At 46.2% G+C, this 23,347-nt stretch overlaps 1 protein-coding gene across 6 annotated transcripts in view; it reads right to left on the reverse strand.

Moving 5' to 3' along the window:
• The window catches only part of cdc42bpab (CDC42 binding protein kinase alpha (DMPK-like) b), a 97,083-nt gene that overhangs the window by 20,163 nt on the left and 53,573 nt on the right, over positions 1-23,347 (reverse strand). For 3 of the 6 annotated variants that reach the window (XM_070435779.1, XM_070435781.1, XM_070435778.1), the window contains exons 6-25: positions 19,649-19,742; positions 17,509-17,709; positions 17,220-17,237; positions 16,225-16,363; positions 15,859-15,968; positions 15,615-15,694; positions 14,694-14,860; positions 14,050-14,178; positions 13,562-13,695; positions 13,161-13,403; positions 12,851-12,961; positions 11,227-11,471; positions 9,622-9,727; positions 5,662-5,786; positions 4,704-4,809; positions 4,397-4,548; positions 4,070-4,161; positions 3,760-3,836; positions 2,460-2,498; positions 174-293 (exon numbers count right to left, since the gene is read on the reverse strand). In XM_070435779.1, the coding sequence (XP_070291880.1) occupies positions 174-293; positions 2,460-2,498; positions 3,760-3,836; positions 4,070-4,161; positions 4,397-4,548; positions 4,704-4,809; positions 5,662-5,786; positions 9,622-9,727; positions 11,227-11,471; positions 12,851-12,961; positions 13,161-13,403; positions 13,562-13,695; positions 14,050-14,178; positions 14,694-14,860; positions 15,615-15,694; positions 15,859-15,968; positions 16,225-16,363; positions 17,220-17,237; positions 17,509-17,709; positions 19,649-19,742 (2,488 nt within the window). The remainder of the gene's footprint in view (positions 1-173; positions 294-2,459; positions 2,499-3,759; positions 3,837-4,069; positions 4,162-4,396; positions 4,549-4,703; positions 4,810-5,661; positions 5,787-9,621; positions 9,728-11,226; positions 11,472-12,850; positions 12,962-13,160; positions 13,404-13,561; positions 13,696-14,049; positions 14,179-14,693; positions 14,861-15,614; positions 15,695-15,858; positions 15,969-16,224; positions 16,364-17,219; positions 17,238-17,508; positions 17,710-19,648; positions 19,743-23,347) is intronic. The other 3 variants (XM_070435782.1, XM_070435780.1, XM_023973510.1) reach the window with 2 other exon arrangements.

Consider the following 23,347-nt stretch of genomic DNA (forward strand, 5'->3'; position numbering starts at 1 on the left):
CCTCATTACTCGTGACCAATATGGTAATATGGTCACCTTAACAGCCCTAAGTACAGCACAATATATACCTAGTTTTTATTTTATGGTCGGAAAATCAGCCCTTATAGATTAAGAACAGTCTAAGATTAAGCATAATATAAGTTGAGGTCCAAAGTTCAGAGGTTAGAGTTCACCTCTATAGGCTCCACGTCGCTGGCCATGGAGGGCGACCGTGAGCGAGACTTGAGCTGGGACTTGGAGTCCTCGCCTCTGGATGGAGTGTTGGAGGGAGTGAAGTTATCCACCGAGTCCACCTGGAAAAAGGGATGAGAGAGAGAGAGAGAAATAAAGAAAGAAAGGTGGGTTGCAGGATATAGAAACAGGTTGTGATGGAGTTGGTAGAAAGTAAGGAAGCTAAAAGGGACCAAAAAGCACCATCCATGCTTAAAGTAAAAAGCAAGAAAACAATTCAACCAGGTAGATGCACAGTATTATAGAGGTAAATGGAGATTGTAGTCGTAGCAGAGATAGGACTGACCAATCCATTGGTCAAAGGTCATTAGGAAGCCTACAGTTTGGACCACAAACCCATGAACAATGCACATGACACGAGTGCTACACATACAGTGCATTCAGAAAGTATTCAGACCCATCGACTTTTACCACATTTTGTTACAATTACAGACTTATTCTAAAATGGATCAAATACATTTTCTCCTCATCAATCTACATCCAATAGCCTATAATAATGACAAAGCGAAAACAGGTTTCTAGACATTTTTGCAAATGTAAAAAAATTATAAAACAAAATACCTTATTTACATAAGTATTCAGACCCTTTGCTATGAGACTCGAACTTGAGCTCAGGTGCATCCTGTTTCCATTGATCATCCTTGAGATGTTTCAACAACTTGATTGGAGTCCACCTGTGGTTAATTCAATTGATTGGACATGATTTGGAAAGGCACACACCGGTCTATATAAGGTTCCCAAGAACACAGCATCGAAGGTCCCCAAGAACACAGTGGCCACCATCATTCTTAAATGGAAGAAGTTTGGAACCACCAAGACTCTTCCTAGAGCTGGCCGCCCGGCCAAGAGCAATCGGGGGAGAAGGGCCTTGGTCAGGGAGGTGACCAAGAACCCGATGGTCACTCTGACAAAGCTCCAGAGTTCCTCTGTGAAGATTGGAGAACCTTCCAGAAGGACAACCATCTCTGCAGCACTCCACCAATCAGGTCTTTATGGTAGAGTGGCCAGACGGAAGCCACATCTCAGTAAAAAGGCACATGACACCCCGCTTGGTTTGCCCAAAAGGCACTTACTGGACTCTCAGACCATGAGAAACAAGATTCTCTGGTCTGATGAAACCAGATTGAACTCTTGGTTCAATGTCAAGCGTCACATCTGGAGGAAACCTGGCACCATCCCTACGGTGAAGCATGGTGGTGGCAGCATAATGCTGTGGGGATGTTTTTCAGCGGCAAGGACTGGGAGACTAGTCAGGATCGAGGGAAAGATGAACGGAGCAAAGTACAGAGAGATCCTTGATGAAAACCTGCTCCAGAGCACTCAGGACCTCAGACTGGGGCGATGGTTCCCCTTCCAACTGGGTAACGACCCTAAGCACACAGCCAAGACAACGCAGGAGTGGCTTCGGGACAAGTTTCTGAATGTCCTTGAGTGGCCCAGCCAGAGCCCCGACTTGAACCCAAACGAACATCTCTGGAGGGACCTGAAAATAGCTGTACAGCGACGCTCCCCATCCAACCTGACAGAGCTTGAGAGGATCTGCAGATAAAAATGGGAGAAACTCCCCAAATACAGGTGTGCCAAGCTTGTAGTGTCACACCCAAGAAGACTCGAGGCTGTAATCACTGCCAAACGTGCTTCAACAAATTACTGAGTAAAGGGTATTCTTACGTAAATGTGCTAACCTTTTTGTTGTTGTTGTAATATATACACGTTTGCAAAAATTTCTAAAAACCTGTTTTTGCATTGTCATTATGGGGTATTGTGTGTAGATTGATGAGGAACATTTTGTTTTTAATCAATTCTAGAATAAGTCTGTCACGTAAGTCTGTTCGAATGCACTGTAACCCATTGACCATGCCGACTGTAGCCACGAGGGACAAGAGCACAGCCACACCATACATTTGGTTTTGGGAAATCCACAAAGCCACTTGGAGGATAACGAAACAACTGCAGTAAATGCACACATATACGCTACTGTAGTTTATTGGAGGACTACAGTGCAGGCCATACACCCATACATACACCATGCCTTAAAAGCAAAGACAAATACAATAAAATAATTAACTTTTTTGAAAGTCCAAATGTTGCATCTCCACAAAGCCCCATGCATAACAACCGACACAACAGACACAATACATTCCCTTTCATGCAACAGACACAGTTGAGGTTCAGAGGGTGATTGGACACAGACAAAATAACAAGCACAGAACCGCTGCTTAGCTTACACGTCTGCCTTTGCTAGTTGGCCCAGGGGAGGGGGAGCGCTTCGGGGGGGGGGGGGGGGAGAGGGACAGAAAAATGGAAAGAAGTCAACATTGAGAAGTCTGAAGTGGCTCTTAAATAGGTCACATTAAAAGGAATGGTAGCCTATCTATTTGCTGAGGATGTCCTTTCCACATTGCACTGAAGGACACTGCCTGGATTGGGTAATAACTCTCGGTGTCCCAAATGACACCCTATTCCCTACATAGTGCACTACTTTTGACCACAGCCCCTGATCAAAAGTAGTGAATAGGGTGCGATATGGGACATAGACTCTTGGACTAACAGGGGAACTCGTGATGGTACTACTGTGTGGAAGGGAAGCTCACTCCAGAGTGTTAAACAGTATGTTCTGTAGTGTCTGGACTCAAAGCCAAGTAGCCATGGATGGCATCAAAGAATGTCTGTATACTAAGTGGGAGGAATCGGCTCAGTATACAAACATTCTTTCAAGTCTTGACTAAATTCCAAGGAGCCCAAATTCTGCTGCTGCAAACCCCACTCACGCAATGGCTATTTTCCGTTTCTCCGCCCTTTTCCTGAACTGAGCACTTTCTCACATGGATTTAACAAATGGTGGAAACTCCCTCTAGCCAACCCTTTGCTTTTAAATGCATGACACAGAGTGTGCAAGTGCACAATTTGGGAGAAGGGTGGAAAATTGGGACCTAGCCAAAGACTGGGGATGCTGCTGATCCACTACTAGATTCACAGAAGACTCATTGGCTAGTAGGCTTATCTACTCACACGGGACTAGCTACGACGCTCACAGATACCCACACGGACGGACACAGAGAGGTATGGTCCACTCACTCACACAAACACTGGATCCAATCACACCACCACGCTCTGAGGCAACTAGTTAGCTTATTATCCATCTACAGTCTAGAGCTCCACACACGTCAGTCACTGCCCAACAGAAACTTACGTCTTCCCAAAAATCTATTAAAGAGGATGAGGATGAGGAGAAATAATCCTGACGTAGCAGAACATGGAAGCAAGGAGAACCAAATAAAAACAAGATGTGAAATATTTACACAAATGAAATAAAGAAAATTAATTGAAGAAAATGAATGTTCTGAACAAAATCTGTTTAAAAAAATAAATGTTAAAAAAAAGTGAAGGAAGACACAGTCACTCAACAAAAGAAGAGAGGCCTTTAAACATTTCCTCTGATCTTTAAACAAGTCAGAGACCGTGGAATTTAGAGCAGATGATTAAAAAGCCATCCTCTCTGTAAAAGTGTGAGGGATGGCTACTTACATCGAACTGGTCCAAGGCTGTGGTGGGGGCGTTGAGGAAGGCCAGAAAGGAGTTCTGGGAGTCCTGGTGCTTCACACCTACACAAAACAACCCCACCAGAGACCACAATCACATCACCATGCTGTCCTAAAAGCAGCACAGAGAAAGTAGAAACATTTTGCCCTCCCCCAGTTTCATACATTGAAAGTTTCTTAGTCGGTGCTTAAGACCAGATATTCCATACATATAAAAACGAAAAGGTCGGCACTCAAACAGAACATATAGCTTTGAGAGGAGAAACACAGGTCAGAGGGGATGGTTCCAGTCTCACCCCTGCGCAGGCGGAGCTCCTCCGTCTCCTTCTTCAGCCTCTCAATCTCAGCAAGCAGGTCCTGGTTCTTAGTGTCCGACTCCTGCAGCTTACTGAGGAGACAGGAGGGTAGATGAGCCAGAGAACGTCAACAATGCCAAATCCGATCATGCAAGCGTAACAGAGTAATGGTTTAGGTGCGCGCTCTTGACTGACTGCACTGTACTGCCGTTGAATGTGCCCCATATCCCATGTTCAGTTTTTTTGAGCAATAAAGATTTTCTAAGTCTCAGCGTAGTTCTTATAGTTTACAGGTAGAAAAGTAAGTAAGAGCAGCAGTTGGCGTACCACTCAGTGGAGATGTTCGAGGCCTTGACTTTGTTCAGTTCGTCCTGGATGGTCTGCTTGGCTCTGATCTCAGCGTCCAGTGCAGACTGCAGCTCCAGACGGGCTGACATGTCCAGCTTAGCGAACCTCCGCACCTTCCACGGCATGTCCTGCTGTAGGGGGGAGAAAGGAGGGAGATAGGGGGGGGGGGGAGTGAAAGGGATGTAAATGAAGAAGGGTACGTTCAATGCAGATGTGAGGAGAGAGGTACAGAGGTTCTTGCGTGTGTGTGTGTATATATGTGTGTGTGTGTGTGTATATGTCTCACCGTGGCCCTGGCACCTAGGCTGGTGTTTCTCAGTCCCTCCAGCTCCTCGGTCATCTTAGTGGCCAGAGCCTGTAGGTAACCTCGCGCATCCTTCTCATCGCTCACCCTGGAACACACGTCACACACGTCACACACGTCACACACAAAAAGAGGACACATTCACTCGCGTCATTATACAAACACGCGCACTCATGTGGGCGCACATACACACACCCTGCAGGTAAGCCCTACCCTGTAGGTAGCACGCATGAACTCGTTAACCCTGTCACACAGTCAATAAATACAGGGATATGAGCAGCCCTCACAACTCACTAACCGCAGTATCCGTTGCATAAGCTATCATATCCAAACTGTCACTTTAACTGGACTGCAAGATTACAATACGGTTACGATAACTTGCCATTGCCCTCCCATTGAGTATTAGATTAAGGGTATGTCCCAAGTGGCACCCTATTCCCGATATAGTGCACCACGTTTGACCACAGCCCTGGGCTTCGGTCAAAATTAGTGCACCATAAAGGAATAGGGTGCCACTTGGGACAAACACTAACTAGGCCCAGAGCCAGAGTTCTATGTGTACATACAGGGCACAGAGGGTTCTGAACAATCCTGGCCAGTACATACACATTTCCCCCACTAGGGGTCTCTAAGGTCCATACAGGAGCTCTGGTCGTCACTAGCTACCACCCTATCCACAACTACAGTACTAACCATAACCGTACAGTAAATCCAAAAGGCACATTTTGGTTTTCATGATTTCTTACAATATAACCAATACTGCCTTTATGGCTGTGCTATCTAGTGGAAACCAGGAGCTCTGGGCCAGACTCTATTCCTGTTTCTCCTACTGCAGTGGCCTGGAGTGGCCGGCAGGGGGCACCACTCACCACTGTATCAGTTCATTGTTACAGAGTATGTGTGTGTGTGTGTGTGTCCTGTATGTCTCTCCGTCCCTCACCACTGTATGATCTCAGTGATCTGGGCCTCCCAGTGAGCAACGCTCTCCTTCTTGTCAGCCAGCTCCCTCATCTCCTCCTCCAGCTGTCTGTTGCTGCTGCTCAGCTTCTCAAACATGGACGTCAGCTAGAGGAGAGAGGACAGGACAGAGGGCAACACAAAGTCAATCAGAGCCATAGATATTATACAGAGTTTGGCAACCTCAGCAGATATTGCAATAGAACTTTAATTTGAGCCATGCTGCGCCAGATTTTCAAGCGTATGACAGGGTGGGGAAAGGCAGGGCAGGGTTGGAGAAGGGGAAAGAGGGACAGAGAAGAGAGGGGAGAAAAGGTTAGGGCAAAGGGTAAGAAAGTTAGGGAAGGGGGCATAAAAAAAAAATGGGGGTACAGGGGAATGTTAAAAGAAGAGGGGAGAGAAGGACAGGCCAGGGGTGGATGCCAATGTAGGGTGGGTAGAGAGAAAGACGGGGAGGAGGGCAGGGAGGTGGAGAGAGGGGCTCACTAGTCATCTATATAATACAATTATGATCGATGATGTCATAAGTGCTGATCCTAGCCCTCGTGGCAACTGGCCATTTATAAATACCTGTAGCTAGCTTGGTAATTATAAGCTACTTGACAGTTGCAAAGGGAATGTGTTTTAGCGTAACGGTTTGACAGTGGTGAATTATTACTGCGCACATGGCAAAAATCTGATAAGTGGCAAGTAGGTTGTTGGTTGACATAGGACCAGCAAAACAATGGTAAGTGCAAGCTAACATGGACCCAGAGTTATAATACACAGTTTGAAGGATCATTTAACCAGGCTAAATATAATAGTTCCAAGGTAACCTTGCATTTGTTGACATGTGTTAAATGTATTTCCGAACGAAAGCAGCTAGCTTTAGAATAGAAAACATTTAAATATAATCTGATTATTCATAGAAGGAAAAAATATATATATAATCTGTTCCGTGTGTTCTGGCTTTCATGCGGAAAGCATGTGAAACAGAATGATATGGGTCTGYGTCCCAAATGACACCCATTTCCCAAATAGTGCATTTCCTTTCACCAGTCCCCTGGTCAGAAGTAACGCACTATAAATGGAATAGGGTGTCATTTGAGACACAGCCAACGATATGTGCTTCTCCCTATTCTTCCCTGGCACAAGTTGAGCATGTGTTCAGGAAGTGTTGGGGAATGTTCCCTATTTTCCACATACACCCTACCCTGGCTGCTATCAACTTCCAGGCATTGCTTCATACTTAATATACAATACCACAAAAACAAACATAACTTTTAATACGATACGTCAGAACTCCTACAAAAGTATTTTGCTTGGGAACTTCCAATTCTCATTCTCATTTCTCCCACTTCCAAAGTCAATAGTATGGGATCCAACGGGCCGGTCCATTTGCGTGTGTCAGAGACTGTGGTCTGTTTTAAAGGTAGATATAGATGAACAGTGATTTTATTGGCTTTGCCAGGAGAGAAGGGTGGCGCCGGAGGGGATGGCTGCTGTTTTACGGAATCCTAAACAACCGTGCTATTGTGTTAGTTTTTTTCGCATTGTTTGTAACTTATTTTGTGCATAATGTTGCTGCTACCGTCTCTTATGACAAAAAAGAGCTTCTGGATATCAGAACAGCGAATACTCACCTCAAACTGGGCGAAAATGTTTTCTTTAATGAGTCCGACGCGAAAGATATACTGCATCTCCGAGACCAGGCCCAAATCCCCGTCATTCACGCGAAGAAAATACACAAATACAGGGGGCGGAGATCGGGGTGCCTTGTCAGAATCCGCGGCAAGTGGGTAACCCGCTTCTACCGTCAGTTCTATTGGCCAACGTGCAATCACTGGAGAATAATCTGGATGATTTCCGTTCGACACTATCCTACCAACGGGTTAGTAGGATAGGGTTTTCTGGGTTTTCTGTGCATCGGCAGGACAGAACAGCAATGTCTGGTTATGTCGCTATGCTCTCAGACGAACCATCAAACAGGCAAAGCGTCAATACAGGACTAAGATTGAATCCTACTACACTGCCTCTGACGCTCATCGGATGTGGCAGGGCTTGCAAACTATTACGGAATTCAAAAGGAAAACCCAGCCACAAGCTGCCCAGTGACGCAAACCTACCAGATGAGCTAAATGTATTTTATGCTTGCTTCGAGGCAAGCAGCACTGAAGCATGCATGAGAACCAGCTGTTCCGGACAACTGTGTGATCACGCTCTCCGTAGCCGATGTGAGCAAGACCTTTAAAAACAGGTCAACATTAACAAGGCCGCAGGGTCAGAAGGATTACCAGGACGTGTACTCAGAGCATGCGTGGACCAATTGGCAAGTGTCTTCACTGACATTTTCAACCTCTCCCTGACCGAGTCTGTAATACCTACGTACCTATGTTTCAAGCAGACCACCATAGTCCCTGTGCACAAGAAAACGAAGGTAACCTTCCTAAATGACTACCACCCTGCAGCACTCACGTCGGTAGCCATGAATTGCTTTAAAAGGCTGGTCATGGGTCACATCAACACCATCATCCCAGAAACCCTAGACCCACTCCAATACCGCCCCAACAGATCCACAGATGACGCAATCTCAATTGCACTCCACACTGCCCTTTTCCACCTGGACAAAAGGAACACCTATGTGAGAATGCGGTTCATTGACTACACCTCAGCGTTCAACACCATAGTGCCCACTAAGCTCATCACTAAGCTAAGAACCCCAGGGTCTAAACATCTTCCTCGCAAACTGGATCCCGGACTTCCCGACGGGCCGCCGCCAGGTGGTACGGGTAGGCAACAACACATCTGCCACACTGATCCTCAACACGGGGGTCCCTCAGGGGTGCGTGATTAGTCCCCTCCTGTATTCCCTGTTCACCCACGACTGCGTGGCAAAGAATGACTCCAACACCATCATTAAGTTTTCTGACGACACAACAGTGGTAGGCCTGATCACCGACAACGAGACAGCCTATAGGGATGTCAGAGACCTGGCAGTATGGACAACCTCTCCCTTAACGTGAGCAAGACAAAGGAGCTGATCGTGGACTACAGCAAAGGAGGGCCGAACAAGCCAGTATTAACATTGGCTGGGCTGTAGCGGAGCGGGTCGAGAGGTTCGAGTTCCTTGGTGTTCTCATCACCTAAAAACAAAGTATCATGGTCCAAACACACCAAACACACCTCTTCAGGGCACGACAACACCTTTCCCTTCAGGATACTGATTTGTTTTTGGCATGGGTCCTCAGATCCTCAAAAAGTTATACAACTGCACCATAGAGAGCATCCTATACTAGGCGGTGTCAGAGGAAGGCCCAACAAATGGTCAAAGACTCAAGTCACCCAAGTAATAGAATGTTCTCTCTGCTACCGCACGGCAAGCGGTACCGGAGCGCCAAGTCTAGGTCCAAAATGCTCCTTAACAGCTTGTAACAATTAATCAAATGGTCAAGCGGACTATTTACATTGACACCCCCATTTGTTTTTACACTGCTGCTACTCGCTGTTTATTATCTATGCATAGTCACTTTACCCCTACCTACATGTACAAATTACCTCGATTAACCTGTACCCCCACACATTGACTCTGTACCGGTACCCCCTGTATATAGCCATGTTATTAAGACTTTATTGAGTTACCATTTATTTTTTATTTAGTTTATTTAGTAAATATTTTCTTAACTCTATTTCTTGAACTGCATTGTTGGTTAAGAGCTTGTAAGTAAGCATTTCACAGTAAGGTTTACACCGGTTGTATTCGGCGCATGAGACAAATACAATTTCATTTGATTGAGGTGGGGGGGGGGGGGGTGGTCATATGATGCGAGAATTGGGATGTGTGTGTGAGAGGGTTACCTCAGGTCAGGTCAGGGTGTGTGTGTGTGTGTGTGTGTGTGGTGTGTGTGTGTGTGTGTGTGTGTGTGTGTGTGTGTGTGTGTGTGTGTGCGCGCGTATAACATCTCACCTTGTCCAGTTCACTGGAGAGCTTCTTGTTCTCCTCGGTCAAAATGACCCTCTCCCTCTCGTACTTCTGCTTGTACTCCGTCTCAAACTCCTCACGCTCGCTTTGGCTGCCACACACACACACACACACACACACACATATATATATTCAGATGTTCCATCATCACTTACACAAACACATCAACCACACACTATACCTGCTATTCAGAGCAAGGTCCGATGAATACATTTACATTTACATTTAAGTCATTTAGCAGACGCTCTTATCCAGAGCGACTTACAAATACACACATAGGCCAGATAAGGAGCATTGAGACAAAGCCCCGTCAGACATGCCATATTAATCTCAACCACATCAATACTGTTAAAGAGACTATCCAGGAGCCAGATCTGCATCCCAAATGGCAACCCATTCCCTATGGGCCCTGGTCAAAAGTAGTGCACTAAATAGGGGAGAGGGTTCCATTCGGGGCGCACACAGTTTGAACTAGGCAAGCCGGGGATGCTGGAGGGTAGAAAAACAACGGCTTACAGCTTTTTCTCCAGTGTCAGTCTGTATCAGGTGCCGTTAGGTTAGAGGAATGTTGCTTCTTGGATAGAGGCAGAGGGGGATAACACTAGCTAGATCTAAGGGACTCTAACACATGAACAAGGGTCTTCTCAGGAGCTAGGTCAGAGGAGAGAAGGTAACTAGCGTTAAACTACACTGCGAGTACAGCACAGTTGAGGCCAGGGTGAAGTAACGTTAACCATGTTTACCTTGCATAAACCTCGCTGGAAAGAAAAGGACGAGTACACTGTCAGGTAAGTGCTACTACACAGAGAGAGAGTAACTGTTCTACTGAATGGGTCAACTCCATAGGCCCGTTTCCCGGTACCAGATGAACTTAACTGGACTTAAAAAGCACTTTCAATGGAAATGTTCAAGTAGACAGACAAACAACGGCAGTTAGATCTAAGGAACTCTAAGACATGTACAAGAGTCTTCTCAGGAGCAAGGTCACAACAGAGGGGTAGGGTTGTGACGATACCAGTATCGTGATACTCAGATGCATCTTAGCAAGGAACATGAAAACTTGAAGCGGACTTCATATCTTAAGGAAAACCGTTCTTAACTGCCTCATGTTGTCACGTGTTTTATTGCCTCACGTTGTCACGTGTTTATTTCCCGAGCTATAGCACACAATATTTGACATAAAGCAGGTTTTTAAAGGAGCAATGATTTTAGTCTGCTTCGTGGTTTTTTTTGTGCCATGGAAAATGTTTGTATCACGATACTGGTATGGTGACAATCCTAATAGGAGGAATCTGAGATCAAACTACACTGTGAGCACAGTAGAGTCCAGAGTGAAGTAACTTTGACCATGTTTACCTCGTATAACCCTCGCTGGAAAGAAGGGGAAGAACCCAGTCGGGCATGTATAGTATATCTCCATGTACTACAAAAGGTTTAAACCAGAACCACATGAATGCTTTGTCTATGTCTCTAAATTGACTGTCCTATAAGTCTATGAGTGTTGTGGATATCCAAATCTATTAAAGCGGTAGCGCACATAACCCATTACACACACAAAGAAATACATCTAGACAGACAAGACAAACACACCTCTCCCTGCGCGTCTTCTCCAGTTTGTCCTTGAGCACCAGGATCTCCTTCTGCAGGGTGAGCTGCTGTCCCTCAGCGTCGCGGAGCTCCTTGCGGAGGCCCTTGAGCTCGTTGGCGTGCTGCGCCTCCCTCCTGCTCAGCTCCTCCTCGTAGAACAAGGTCTTCTTCTCCAGGTCGGCACGCAGCTTCCCCACTTCCTGGCTCTGGTCCGAGCCCACCACCGAAGCTGACGGCCCCACCTGCTTCTGGTTCAGGGGAAGAGAGGAGTTAGCCAAATATACACGTCCAGGGGTGTGTTCATTAGTGCATGCCGGAGCAAAACGCTTTGCAATGGAAAAAGTTTGCTTCCTTTTGGTTCCTAGTGAACACACCCCAGGTGTGTGTGTTTTGTGAGTTACAGTAGTGTTTCCACCCCTGTAAAAAAAAAAAACGACTTATAGGTCTCCGAATGGGTGACGTCATCGATTGAACGCTACGCTAACTAGCTAGCCATTTCACATCGCCTACATGTGCGTTTCTGACTACAAGTCGCTCTGGATAAGAGCGTCTGCTTACATCTGTGAAGATCTGTACATGAGCAACAGAGAGTGAGAGAAAGTAAGAGAATGGTGAGTTACGTCTTATAGAAAGGGTATCTGTGTGTGTGTATTTGTGTGTGCGTGTGTTAGAGGTCCTCACGAATCCACCTGTACCCGAATACCCGAGACCCGATCCGGGATCCGAGTGGATTCGGATCCAGAATTCTAAATAATGTCACGGGTCTGGGTCGGATCTGATATGATTGTCACGGGTATGTGTAATTTTAACTGACTGATCTGGAAGGAACCATACAAATCTGAACACGATTGCTGAGGTAGCGAGAGAGAGAAATTGTATCATTTATGCTGCTTCTCTTTGCTTTTCACGAGAATGCCTCGGGTAGCTTGTTGTTGGCCAATCATAAGTCATCAAAGGGGCAATAGGCTACAGTCAGAGCCTTCGTGTGTGGCAAAAGTAAAAAAAGATCTAATCAATGGAAGGAGGAATAAAAATGACGGAATTAAAACATAAAGGAGAAGTATAGGCTACAACGACCAAGAGCCAACAGGCATGCTGCTACTTTATATTCTGAATGGAGTTGTTGTTTGTAACTGTGCAGGACGAGAAAGCGCATGCAGCCTCAATTAGACTAGCTAGCTTTTGATGCAGTCAAGAAAGGTACTACGTAATCATATTTGATGATAAATAACCTTGCTGTGGCAGCTGTTAGTCTACTATAGAGCGAGTCGGCTTGGTTGGTTGCCGTTTCTCCCTCATTCGTCCCTCAGTCACTCGCTCACACTCACAGTAGCCTACATACACAGCACGGCCCCTGCTAGAGCATCACCTCTCTCTACTTCTTCTCCCTCGCACTTTATCAGCTCCGGTTTATTAAAGTCGCTTAAACCTTTTCTGCTGCTTCCTTCACTCGGATCGGACAGGGTCTGGATCTGACCAGTTCTATACCGAACGGATCTAGTTGTCCGCGAGTCCGTTCGGAATGGGTCTCCATATTTTACAAATGAATTTACGCATACCGGGTCCAGATGGGAAAGCCCCAGGGCCATATTTTTGGCCCCCCGTGAAGGCCTCCAGTGTGTGTTACCTTGAGTCCGTCCAGCTCCTCCTCTAGCTGTCTGCAGTGCTGCTCTGATCGTTCTCTCAGCTTCCTCTCCTTCTGAGCGTCTGCTGTCTGCTCCTCGGACTGGGCCTCCATCTGAGAGACACATCCAGCAAGGGGTTAATACACACACACACACACCACACACACACACGAGGCCACCACAGATCTTCTTCCACGTAGACATAAAGACACGCACACACTAACTATCCAAAACTAAAGAGGTAAAAAAAACATCCATCACACAGACACACCAATACCTCGAAGAACCACGGGAACCACGTGACTACTCTACCTCCTTCTTGGACCTCTCGGCCTTGCGCACCTCCAGCCGTAGAGCCTCCACCTTCTGGGACAAAGCCTCCATCTCCTCCTCCTTGTCCCGGAGCTGGCGGCCCAGGCGCTGCTTGGCTGATCGGAAGTCAGTCAGACGCTCGTTGAGCTCGGAGAACTCCTGCATGGCCAGCTTCCTCTGGCTGTGGGCTTCTTTCAACTCCTTTGACTGACTCTTCATCTTCTCACTGGCCTCCATTAAGTCCTATAGGGAATGAGGGTCAGGGTTAGTGGCTGACACTGAATGACTGGGAGTAACACCCAGACGGGTGCTGTATGTTGGTGGTGAATAGGGTGAGTTATAGAGTGAACCCAATAGAGTATCGAGGCCTAGGGAAGAAGCACACCGACACACACACACACCTTGTGCAGGTCGTCCCTCTCCAGGTTGAGGCTCTTCATCTGTTTCTCCAGGCTCCTGATGTGTTTGGATGAGCCCTCCATTTCTTGACGGGCTGATGTAGCTTCCTCCAACTTCTGCTCCAGTTGACCTGAGTCTGACACACACATTACCCACATTACACAGGGTCAATGTTGTTATACACAACATTGGCCAATATGCATCACATTTCCCTCTGATGTATGTTTTCGGTCATTATATATTTCATTTTATAGGTCAATGACTATGCAATTCCCATAATGAACCTGGCTTGTTTACTGTATGCATTATTTATTGCCAGCTATTACGTCTTCCTAGTCATTACTGTCCATCTCTCCATTTTGTATCTGCACTTGCCCATTATGGAGAATGTATTTCCAGTCCGACTCTATCCATGCATGGTCAACGCTGACCTGGCTGGAATGTGTTTGTGTTCTACTACACAGTAACATCTTTACAGTTGAATGTTTACCTGCGATCTGTTTCTTGAGGATGTCAATCTCAGTCTTCAGACTCCTGATCTCCACCTCCTTGTTAGAGGGGACGGGTGCTGGTCCTTCTCCTGACGCGTGCTGCAGGGCCTGGACTGTCTGGGTCGACTCTGGAAGAGGAAAGAGGAGAGGTTGAGGGGAGGGTGAAAGGAGAGTGTGAAAGTGATTTCAGAGTATTAGAGAGACGGTGTGTAAATTAAACATCTGGAGAGTGGCCCGGATGAGGAGACAGGTTAAAGAAGGATTGAGACAACTGAGACATGATTGTGTATTTGTGCCATTCACAGGGTGAACGGGCAAGACAAAAGATTTAAGTGCCTTTGTGGTAGTAGGAGCCAGGCGCACCGGTTTGTGTCAAGAACTGCAACGCTGCTGGGTTTTTCACGCTCAACAGTTTCCTGCGTGTATGAAGAATGGTTCACCACCCAAAGGACATCCAGCCAACTTGACACGACTGTGGGAAGTTTTGGAGTCAACATGGGCCAGTATCCCTGCGGAACGCTTTCGACACCTTGTAGAGTCCATGCCCCTATGAATTGAGGCTGTTCTAAGAGGAAAGGGGGGATCCAACTCAATATTCATAATGTTCTGTACACTCAGTGTATATGTGCGTGTGTGTGTGTACCTAGCAGCTTGCGGCTGAGCTCAGTCTTCTCCTGCTCCAGGCGTCGTATCCTCCTCTCGTAGGCTTCGGTAGCTAGACTCTCCTCCAGACTGCGCTGGACACACACATCCATCTGTGCCGGACCCAAACCACCCGACTCCCTCAAACAGCCCCGGTCAGATAGGGTACTGGAGGTGGGGGAGAAAGAGGACAGGGAGAGAGAAAGGGGAGCGGGGAAGAGAAAGGGCAGAGAGAGAGAGAGGGGAAGAGAAAGGGGGGAGAGAGAGAGGGAGAGGAAAAGAGAAGGGGGAGAGAGAGAGAGAGAGAGAGAAAGAGATAGAGGAAGGAGGGGGGGGGGAGAGAGAGAAAATGATACAGAGAGAGGGGGGGAGAGGAGGTGTGAGGAAGAGACAGGAGTTGAGAGGGGGGGAGGGAGGATGAGAGAGAAAGAAAGAGAGAGAGAAAGAGAGGGAGGGAGAGGGAGAGAGAAAGACACAGAGATAGAAAGAGAGGGAGGGAGAGAGAGAGACACTGAAAGATAGAAAGAGAGTGAGAGAAAGACACAGAGAGCAAAGGGGAGAGAAAAAACACAATTAACAGACCATTAGCCTTCAGGCTAGGATAAGAGATAAGATGACAAACAATCCCGATTCAATAGCTTCTCACTAGTGGAAATTGAGTGTTAGTTTAAGTGTGGTTGAGGTTAGATCAGATGATAGAAAAGTAGGAGTGAAGTAGCCTGGTCCCAGATCTGATTGTGCTGTGTAGTCTATGCTCATTGCTATGCCAAACATGACCATAGGGGTTGGCAAGACGGCACAAACAGATCTGGGACCAGGCTAGGAGTGAGGATGTATTTGTATGCATGCTGTATATACTAACAAAGCTGTAGAAGTAAACGTTGTAACTGAAAACGAGTGACGTTGTTTAGCGGCCACTCACCATTTACTGGTGTAGGTGAAGCCTACGAAGGGCAGGTGGTGTCCAGAGAAGGCCGTGTGAGAGGGAGGGGGCATCGTCTCCTGACACAACACAAAACACATTTGATTAAAACACACCTCTACAACATCACAGACCGTTGAGATGACGGCGTGATAAACGATGGAAACAGAGACGGAAAGATGACAGTAAGGAAGACTCTTTAAGCCTTGATTGTAGTCCCATAAAGAGAAAGGGAGAGTTATACCGAGTTCTTGAGACAATCATCGTCCACGTCAAAGTTGGACGTGTCTGTGGGGCTGCTGACTTCTGGTATGTAAGGGGCCTCGCACGTACGGATGTTGTCCCAGTCGATGCCTGACGGGAATGACAGACATTGGCATTATAGTTTCTTACGGTCATATTTATCATAATATACAGTTTCTTATTGTCGTATAAAATCGTATCACTATCGTCTAGTTTCACTTCAACGGCAATCATCATGATAAAAGCAGCTATAGTCATTTTATCTCGATGATTSGAGACAAGAGTTAGCGCGATAATAGGCTGAAGTTATACAGACAAGAGTTACGGCGATACAGACGGAGTCCCCTCAAACGGTTTCAAGCCCTACCAGAGAAGAAGGGGTGAGATTTGAAGTCCTCGATGCCGTTCTGGCCCAGGCGGTGCTCACGGCTGCAGATGAGGCGCCGGATAAGGTCCTTGGCCTCTTCGGACACGTCCGTCATCTGCAGGGGGAACTGGAAACGCTCCTAGGGACCCGGCGGAGGGMGGAGAGGGAAAGGAGTCAGAATAATGAGGATATGTCCCTAATGGCACCTTATTCCCTATTTTAGTGCACTACTTCTGACCAGGGAATAGGGTACCATTTGGGATGCTATCTAAATATATTATTTGTGTAAAGTTCTATTTCTCGTTTATTTTTACTGATCATGCATTATCCCCTATTGCAGTATACAGCAGTATAGTTCCATACTATAATTATTTTCCTGTTTCATGTATTTATTTGTGTACCTGGTCCTTGACAAAGAAGCACAGCACATTTTTTAAATGTATTATATAGCCCATGCATGTTTCCCCTGTTGCAGTAGAAAGCAGTATAGTTCTATGCAAGATAGTTTAATGCACACAAATAAGGCATTCTTTCAGCTAATATGGCCGCCGGGTGAGAGTGAAGGTATAGTTGAAAGGTGATGGGAAGGGWGAGGGGGCAGAGTTAGGAAGGTAGAGCGGAGTGGTTTGGAGTCAGGATAGGCTGAAACTAACTATGAACAGACCTGAGGTCGTATGTATCAATCGTCTCAGAGTAGGAGTTCTGATCTAGGATCAGGTCCCTTCTGTCCATATAATCTTCTTCATTATAATCTAAAAGGCTAAACTGATCTTAGACCAGAATTCCTATTCTAAATCGCTTGATACATACAGCCCCTGAACAGAACATACTCACACTTTAACCACTATCACTCAGACCCAGTCCCAAATCGACCCCAAGCCACCTACCGCCTATGCACTTGTGGAGATCTGAGAGGATTCTAGAAGTGTATAGGGGGTAGGGGAAAAGGGTCAATTTGGGACTGGGCAATCAGACCCCCAAAAAGAAACACTCACAGCAGCACCTAACTCCTCCTGTCGGTGGACGGAAAGGATCAGGAGAAAAAGGGGTAGAGAAGAGGGAAGAGTTGAACGCTTTGTAGTCAGAAAGAAGAAAACTAAGTCTATGAAACAGAAAGTACCTAGAACGTACAAACTCAGACTTCAGCCTAACACCTAAACAATCCCACGTGTCTTGAACAAAGGTTTGAATAAAAACAAAAAAGTCTTATTTAAAGATGGGTTTTAGTACAGTAAGTACAATGTCACTACCAGTCACCATCAGCCACTAAGCAGCCCCCCTCACCTTGTGGTTCATGATCTTGCCGTAGGTCTCCACCAATGACTCTGCGTAGAAGGGGGTCTCCCCGTATAGCATCTCGTACATGCACACGCCCAGGGACCACCAGTCACACTCAGGACCATACTTCCCCTTCCCATCCTCCATCGCCTGCAGGATCTCCGGAGAGATGTAGTCCGGGGTCCCCACGGCAACCGACGACTGGACCTGAGGGAGACCAGGCCCAGGAGATGAATCGATTAGTGAGTGGATGGATGACATGAGGGATCAACCATGTAAATCATATAATACTTTATTTACAGTGCCGTCAGAAAGTTTTCATACCCCTTGACTTATTCCACATAATGACWAAGTGAAAACATGTTTTTAGAAGATTTWGCAAATTTACTGAAAATAAAAGATCTAATTTACACAAATATTAACACCCCTTCGCTCTGACACTCCAAATTGAGCTCAGGTGCATCCAATTTCCTTTGATCATCCTTAAGATGTCGCTACAACTTGATTGGAGTCCACCTGTGGCTCATTCAATTGTTTGGACATGATTTAAAAAGAAACACACCTGTCTATATAAGGTCTCACAGTTGACATGTCAGAGCAGAAACTATACCATGAAGTCCAAGGAACTGACCGTAGATCTTAGAGATTATTATGATGAGACATACATTATATCTGGGGAAGGATATAAAACTATTTATAGAGCGTTTAAATGTTCCAAGACCACAGTGGTCTCCATAATTGGGTAATGGAAAAGAAATATGGAACTACCCAGACCCTGCCTAGAGCTAGACGTTTGATCGAACTGAGCAACCGGGCAAGAAGGACCTTGGTCAGGGAGGTGACCAAGAACCCAATGACCACTCTGACAGAACTACAGAGTTCCTTGGCTGATTAGGGAGAACTTGACAGAAGACAACAGTCTATACAGCAATTCACCAATCTGGGGTTTATGGGAGAGTGGCCAGACTCCTGAGAAAAAAAGCACATGACAGCACAACTGGAGTTTGCAAAAAGGCACATGAAAGACAGAGCATAAGGCAAAAGAATCTATGGTAAAAATGTTAACTTTATGGCCTGAATGCAAAGCACTAGATGAAGCATGGTAGTGGCATCATCATGCTATGGGGATGCTTTTCAGCAACAGGGACTGGGAGACTGGTAAGGATAGAGGGAACAATGAATGGAGCCAAATACAGGCAAATCCTTGATGAGAACCTGCTTCAGAGTGCAGATGACCTTAGACTGGGGCAAAGATTTACGTTCCAACAGGACAGGTACCCCAAACATACAGCCAAACAACAGTGGAATGGCTTCAAAACAAGAATGTGGAAGTCCTTGAGTGGCACAGCCAAAGCCCAGACTTGAATCCCATTGATAATCTGGGGAAAGACTTGAAGATTGCTGTTCATCGCCGCTCCCCATCTAAATTAACAGAGCTTGAGATAATCTGCAAGGAAGAACGAGAGAAAATCCTCAAATCCAGATGTGCAAAGCTAATAGACATTCCCAAGACGACTCAAAGCTGTAATCGCCGCCAACGGCACTTCTACAAAGTATTGACTCAGGGGTGTGAATACTTATATAAATKAGATATTTCCGTATTTCATTTTAAATAAATGTGCTATTTCTAAAAACATGTTTTCACTTTCTCATTATAGGGTATTGCGTGTAGTTGGGTGAGAAACTGTTCATCCATTTTGAATGCAGGCTTTAACAACAAAATGTGGAATAATAAGAGGTATGAATACTTTCTGAAGGCAATGTATCATCTGGAGCATTAATATGTAAATCAGGAGATGTTAATTGCGCGTCTACAGTGAGTTTGGAGTCAAATACGTCCACCAAACCTGAACGAGACCATGCCATAGAGTTAATAATACATAAATAAMACTTAACTGAAACCTGGGCCAAAAGAGCATCAGTCACAGCAGCTTTAGAGAGACGGGTCCTCTAAGGTCTCAACTCATTCAAAGCCAAGTTGCCAACCCCTTTGGAGAAGCTCAACTAGAGGAAGTGTCTTAACAACAGGCAGAGCCATGAAATCCGCCAGAGGGGAGGCCAAGAGAGGGGGGGRGGCGGGTTGATTGGTTGGTGGTTTGGAGGCGTTTGGTTTGGAACATAGCCGTGTGTGTGTGCATGTGCTCACCGTGCCGTCCTCCATGAGTTTAAGGCAGGAGCCAAAGTCAGCCAAGCGGATGTGGCCGTTCATGTCCATCAGGATGTTGTCTGGCTTGATGTCCCTGAGAGACACACACAGAGACACCAAACTAAATATACTGATACCTAAGAGGAAGAAGGATAGATGGAGGAAGCGGGAGTGGAACAAAACAAAAAACACTTATATCCCAGAGGGGGAGACTGGGAGAGAGAATGAAAGAGTGAAAACAACTTTAACGCACACTAGTGATTGTTTGGTGTGAGAGAAAGAGACTGTGTGAGGGAGAGAGAGATTTTGGTTCTGTAGAGAGTGTGTGTTTTTTCTCCTGGATGCCTTCACGTCTACCCTCATTAAGTTGTGAAGAGGGCACAACAACACATTTCCCCCTCAGGATTTGGCATGGGTCCCCAGATCCTCAAAAAGCTCTACAGCTGCACCATCGAGAGCATCCTGATCGGCTGCATCACCGCCTGGTATGGCAACTGTTCGGCATCTGACCGGAAGGCGCTACAGAGGGTGGTGCGTGTGTCCCAGTACGTCACTGGGGCCAAGCTTCCTGACATCCATGACCTATATACTAGGCGGTGTCAGAGGAAGGGCCAAAAAATTGTCAAATACTCCAGTTCCCCATAGACTGTTCTCTCTGCTACCGCACGGCAAGCGGTACCGGAGCGCCAAGTCTAGGACCAAAAGGCTCCTTAACAGCTTCTACCCCCAATCCATAAGACTGCTGAAGAAATAATCAAATGGCCACCCGGACTATTTACATTGACCCCCCTCCCTTTGTTTTTACACTGCTGCTTCGCGCTGTTTATTATCTATGCATAGTCACTTTACAAGTGACCTCGACTAACCTTTACCCCCGTACATTAACTCTGTACCGGTAGCCCCTGTATATAGCCTCGTTATTGTTATGTCATTTTCTTGTGTTACTTTTTTATTTTATTAGATTTTTTTAACTTTCGTTTATTTAGTAATTATTTTCTTAACTATTTCTTGAGCTGCATTGTTGGTTAAGGGCTTGTAAGTAAGCRTTTCACGGTAAGGTCTACACCTGTTGTATTCGGCGCATGTGACAAAATTTGATTTGAAGTCTTGTGTTTATTTGGGCCGCGCCTCACCCTTGCTGCCTCTATTGCCAATAGGGCAGGCCCCTCACAGGGTTACACACACGCTCCCTGACCAGGAGACCCTGTCCTGAGAAGGCTTTACATCCCACTTAATGCAGACAATGTCAAGCCCGTGTCTCCACTGTTCCCCTTATTAATATACTAGTAATGCACAAAACATACCAGTGTAGCTGAAGCAAATCCAAGTTACACACCCACACAACACAAGTTGGGAGGGTTCTAGTTGGAGGGAAGGGTGTAGGTGGGCAGTATGGGGGTACAGTACACCCTGCTCTGGAGAGGGAGGGGTGTAAGGGGGAGGGGGTACCCCCTACTCATAAGCAGGCGCATAAAGAGGTAAACAGAAGCCCTGGCTTGCTGAGAGGATTGGGGAGGGGGGGGGGGCAGCAGGATACAAAAGAACAAAGCCTTCTCACTGGACAGCAGGATACTGAGGCTGCAGCCCAAAATGGCACCCTTTTCCCTACAAATTGCACTACTTTTGACCAGTTGACCAGAGCCCCAGTGGCCCTGGTCAAAAGTAATGCACTTAATAGGGAATAGCTCGATGCCATTTGGGATTCAGACGAGGGACACAGAGAGAAGGAGCCTTTCTTTTCATGTTGAATCAAGTCAATGGGCTAAAAGGTACACCAACAGAACACCCTCCAACAAAGCAGACCTACTTACATTCGCCTCAAGTTTAGTTATAATGATACAATTAAGTAATTTCTGTGTTGTTTATTCTGTCCAACCATGTCTTTAACTGTGTCTTTGGGCTCCCGAGTGGCGCAGCGGTCTAAGGCACTGCATCGCAGTTGCATTAGGCATCACAACAGTCCCTGTTTCGAACTCAGGCTGTATCATGATTGGGATTCCCRTAGGGCGGCGCACAATTGGGCCAGCGTCGTCGGGGTAGGACGTCATTATAAATAAGAATGTGTTCTGAACTGACTTGCCTAGTTAAATAACGGTTAAATAAAGAAAAAAATTCAAAACCACTGACATGCCTTCTCTTCAGTAAAAACTCTGTTTCCCAGTGTGCACCTCTCTCCACACCTCTGCTCACTCTACTTAACACCTCTGTGGGTGTCTCCAACCTCTCAATTACAGGCTCAAACCTGGCCCTAGCCTGCCCTCTCTCTGTGTGTTCCTCCTCCAGATAAACCATTAGTACACTGTGAAAACCTGAGCGGCTAACAAGCAGAGATCAAACAAACAGAACATGGCTACCACCCCTCTTTCGCTTGCCTCATCTCCACCTCCCTCTATGTCGCTATCTGACTTTTTCTCCTGTCCAAATCTCTCATTCCTCCCTCCCCTGTAGGGCCACGGTGACTCGACAGTGGGCGGCGTGGGCAGGTTAATGCCTCCGGGGTAGGTTAACATGGCTAACAACATTAGCGGTTTCTCCCCTAGACATACCACAGGGGATGCTAAGCTAGTTCGCTTAGCGCATTGCTAATTAGGCTGCTCTGTCTCAGGCAGGGCAGGGCTCCTGCGGTCTTAAGGAAGGAGCAGTGGGGCTGAGAATAGAGGGAGGTAATCTCCTTTAAGACCTCATTGGCATCCATCTGTGAGGGCCATCTGGACACACACACACACGGCTGGACTGGGACAAGAATTCAGCCCTGGCATTTTATCCACACTGTTTGCCTCCCTGTTGTGCTATCTGTCTCAGCATCTTCTCTGCTGTCACTCTGTGCTTCTTCTTGTTCTCTCACTGTCTGTATGCCTGTCTGCTTAAGCCTTATACTAGGCTTGGGCAGTATGCCGTATACCGGAGTATTTTGAAATAGCCACAGGRTGGTTTTTCAATACCGCCAAAACTATTTAAAGTTTTTTTTATTTTTTATAAATTGGAATATTTGGAGCTACTTTTTAAGTAAATACCTGTAGTCAACTTGTGCAATACGTTAGGAGATAAAAAATATTTTTCGTTCTTCATTTCACTCATCACATAACTTTTCATTATGAATCTTACCCGTAGTCYCCAGTCACATAGTGTTTGTTTACAAGCACACAACGATTAGTGACTGGAGCCTTGTGAGTAACTATTAAGTTAACTGTCTCAAATGTTCTAAATGCTCTGCAGTTGTGCATTTGATTTAATTTAGTAGCTAGTTAGCTATCTTGCTAAATCAAGCCTTGATTGGTAACAGCAGAGAATCTCCTCCTGGATCAAGAGCCTAGCTGTCCAATATTTGTTTTGTGCGCGCAGCAAAATGAGTAGTATTTTTGAGTTGAACTTTATGAGCTGGGATGACTGTCCTGCAAATATACCAAATTAAAATATAAACGCAACATGTTACACTTTCAACGACTTCACTGAGTTACAGTTCATATAAGGAAATCAGTCAATTGAAATTAATTCATTAGGCCCTAATCTATGGATTTCACAGTAATGGGCAGGGGCGCAGACCCACCCACTGGGGAGCCAGGCCCAGCCAATCAGAATGAGTTTTTCCCCACAAAAGGGCTTTATTACAGACAGAAATACTCCTCAGTTTCATCAGCTGTCCGGGTGGCTGGTCTCGGACGATCCCGCAGGTGAAGAAGCCGGATGTGGAGGTCCGCG

This window comes from Salvelinus sp. IW2-2015, linkage group LG28 (assembly GCF_002910315.2).
Source record: "Salvelinus sp. IW2-2015 linkage group LG28, ASM291031v2, whole genome shotgun sequence".
NCBI lineage: Eukaryota > Metazoa > Chordata > Actinopteri > Salmoniformes > Salmonidae > Salvelinus > Salvelinus sp. IW2-2015.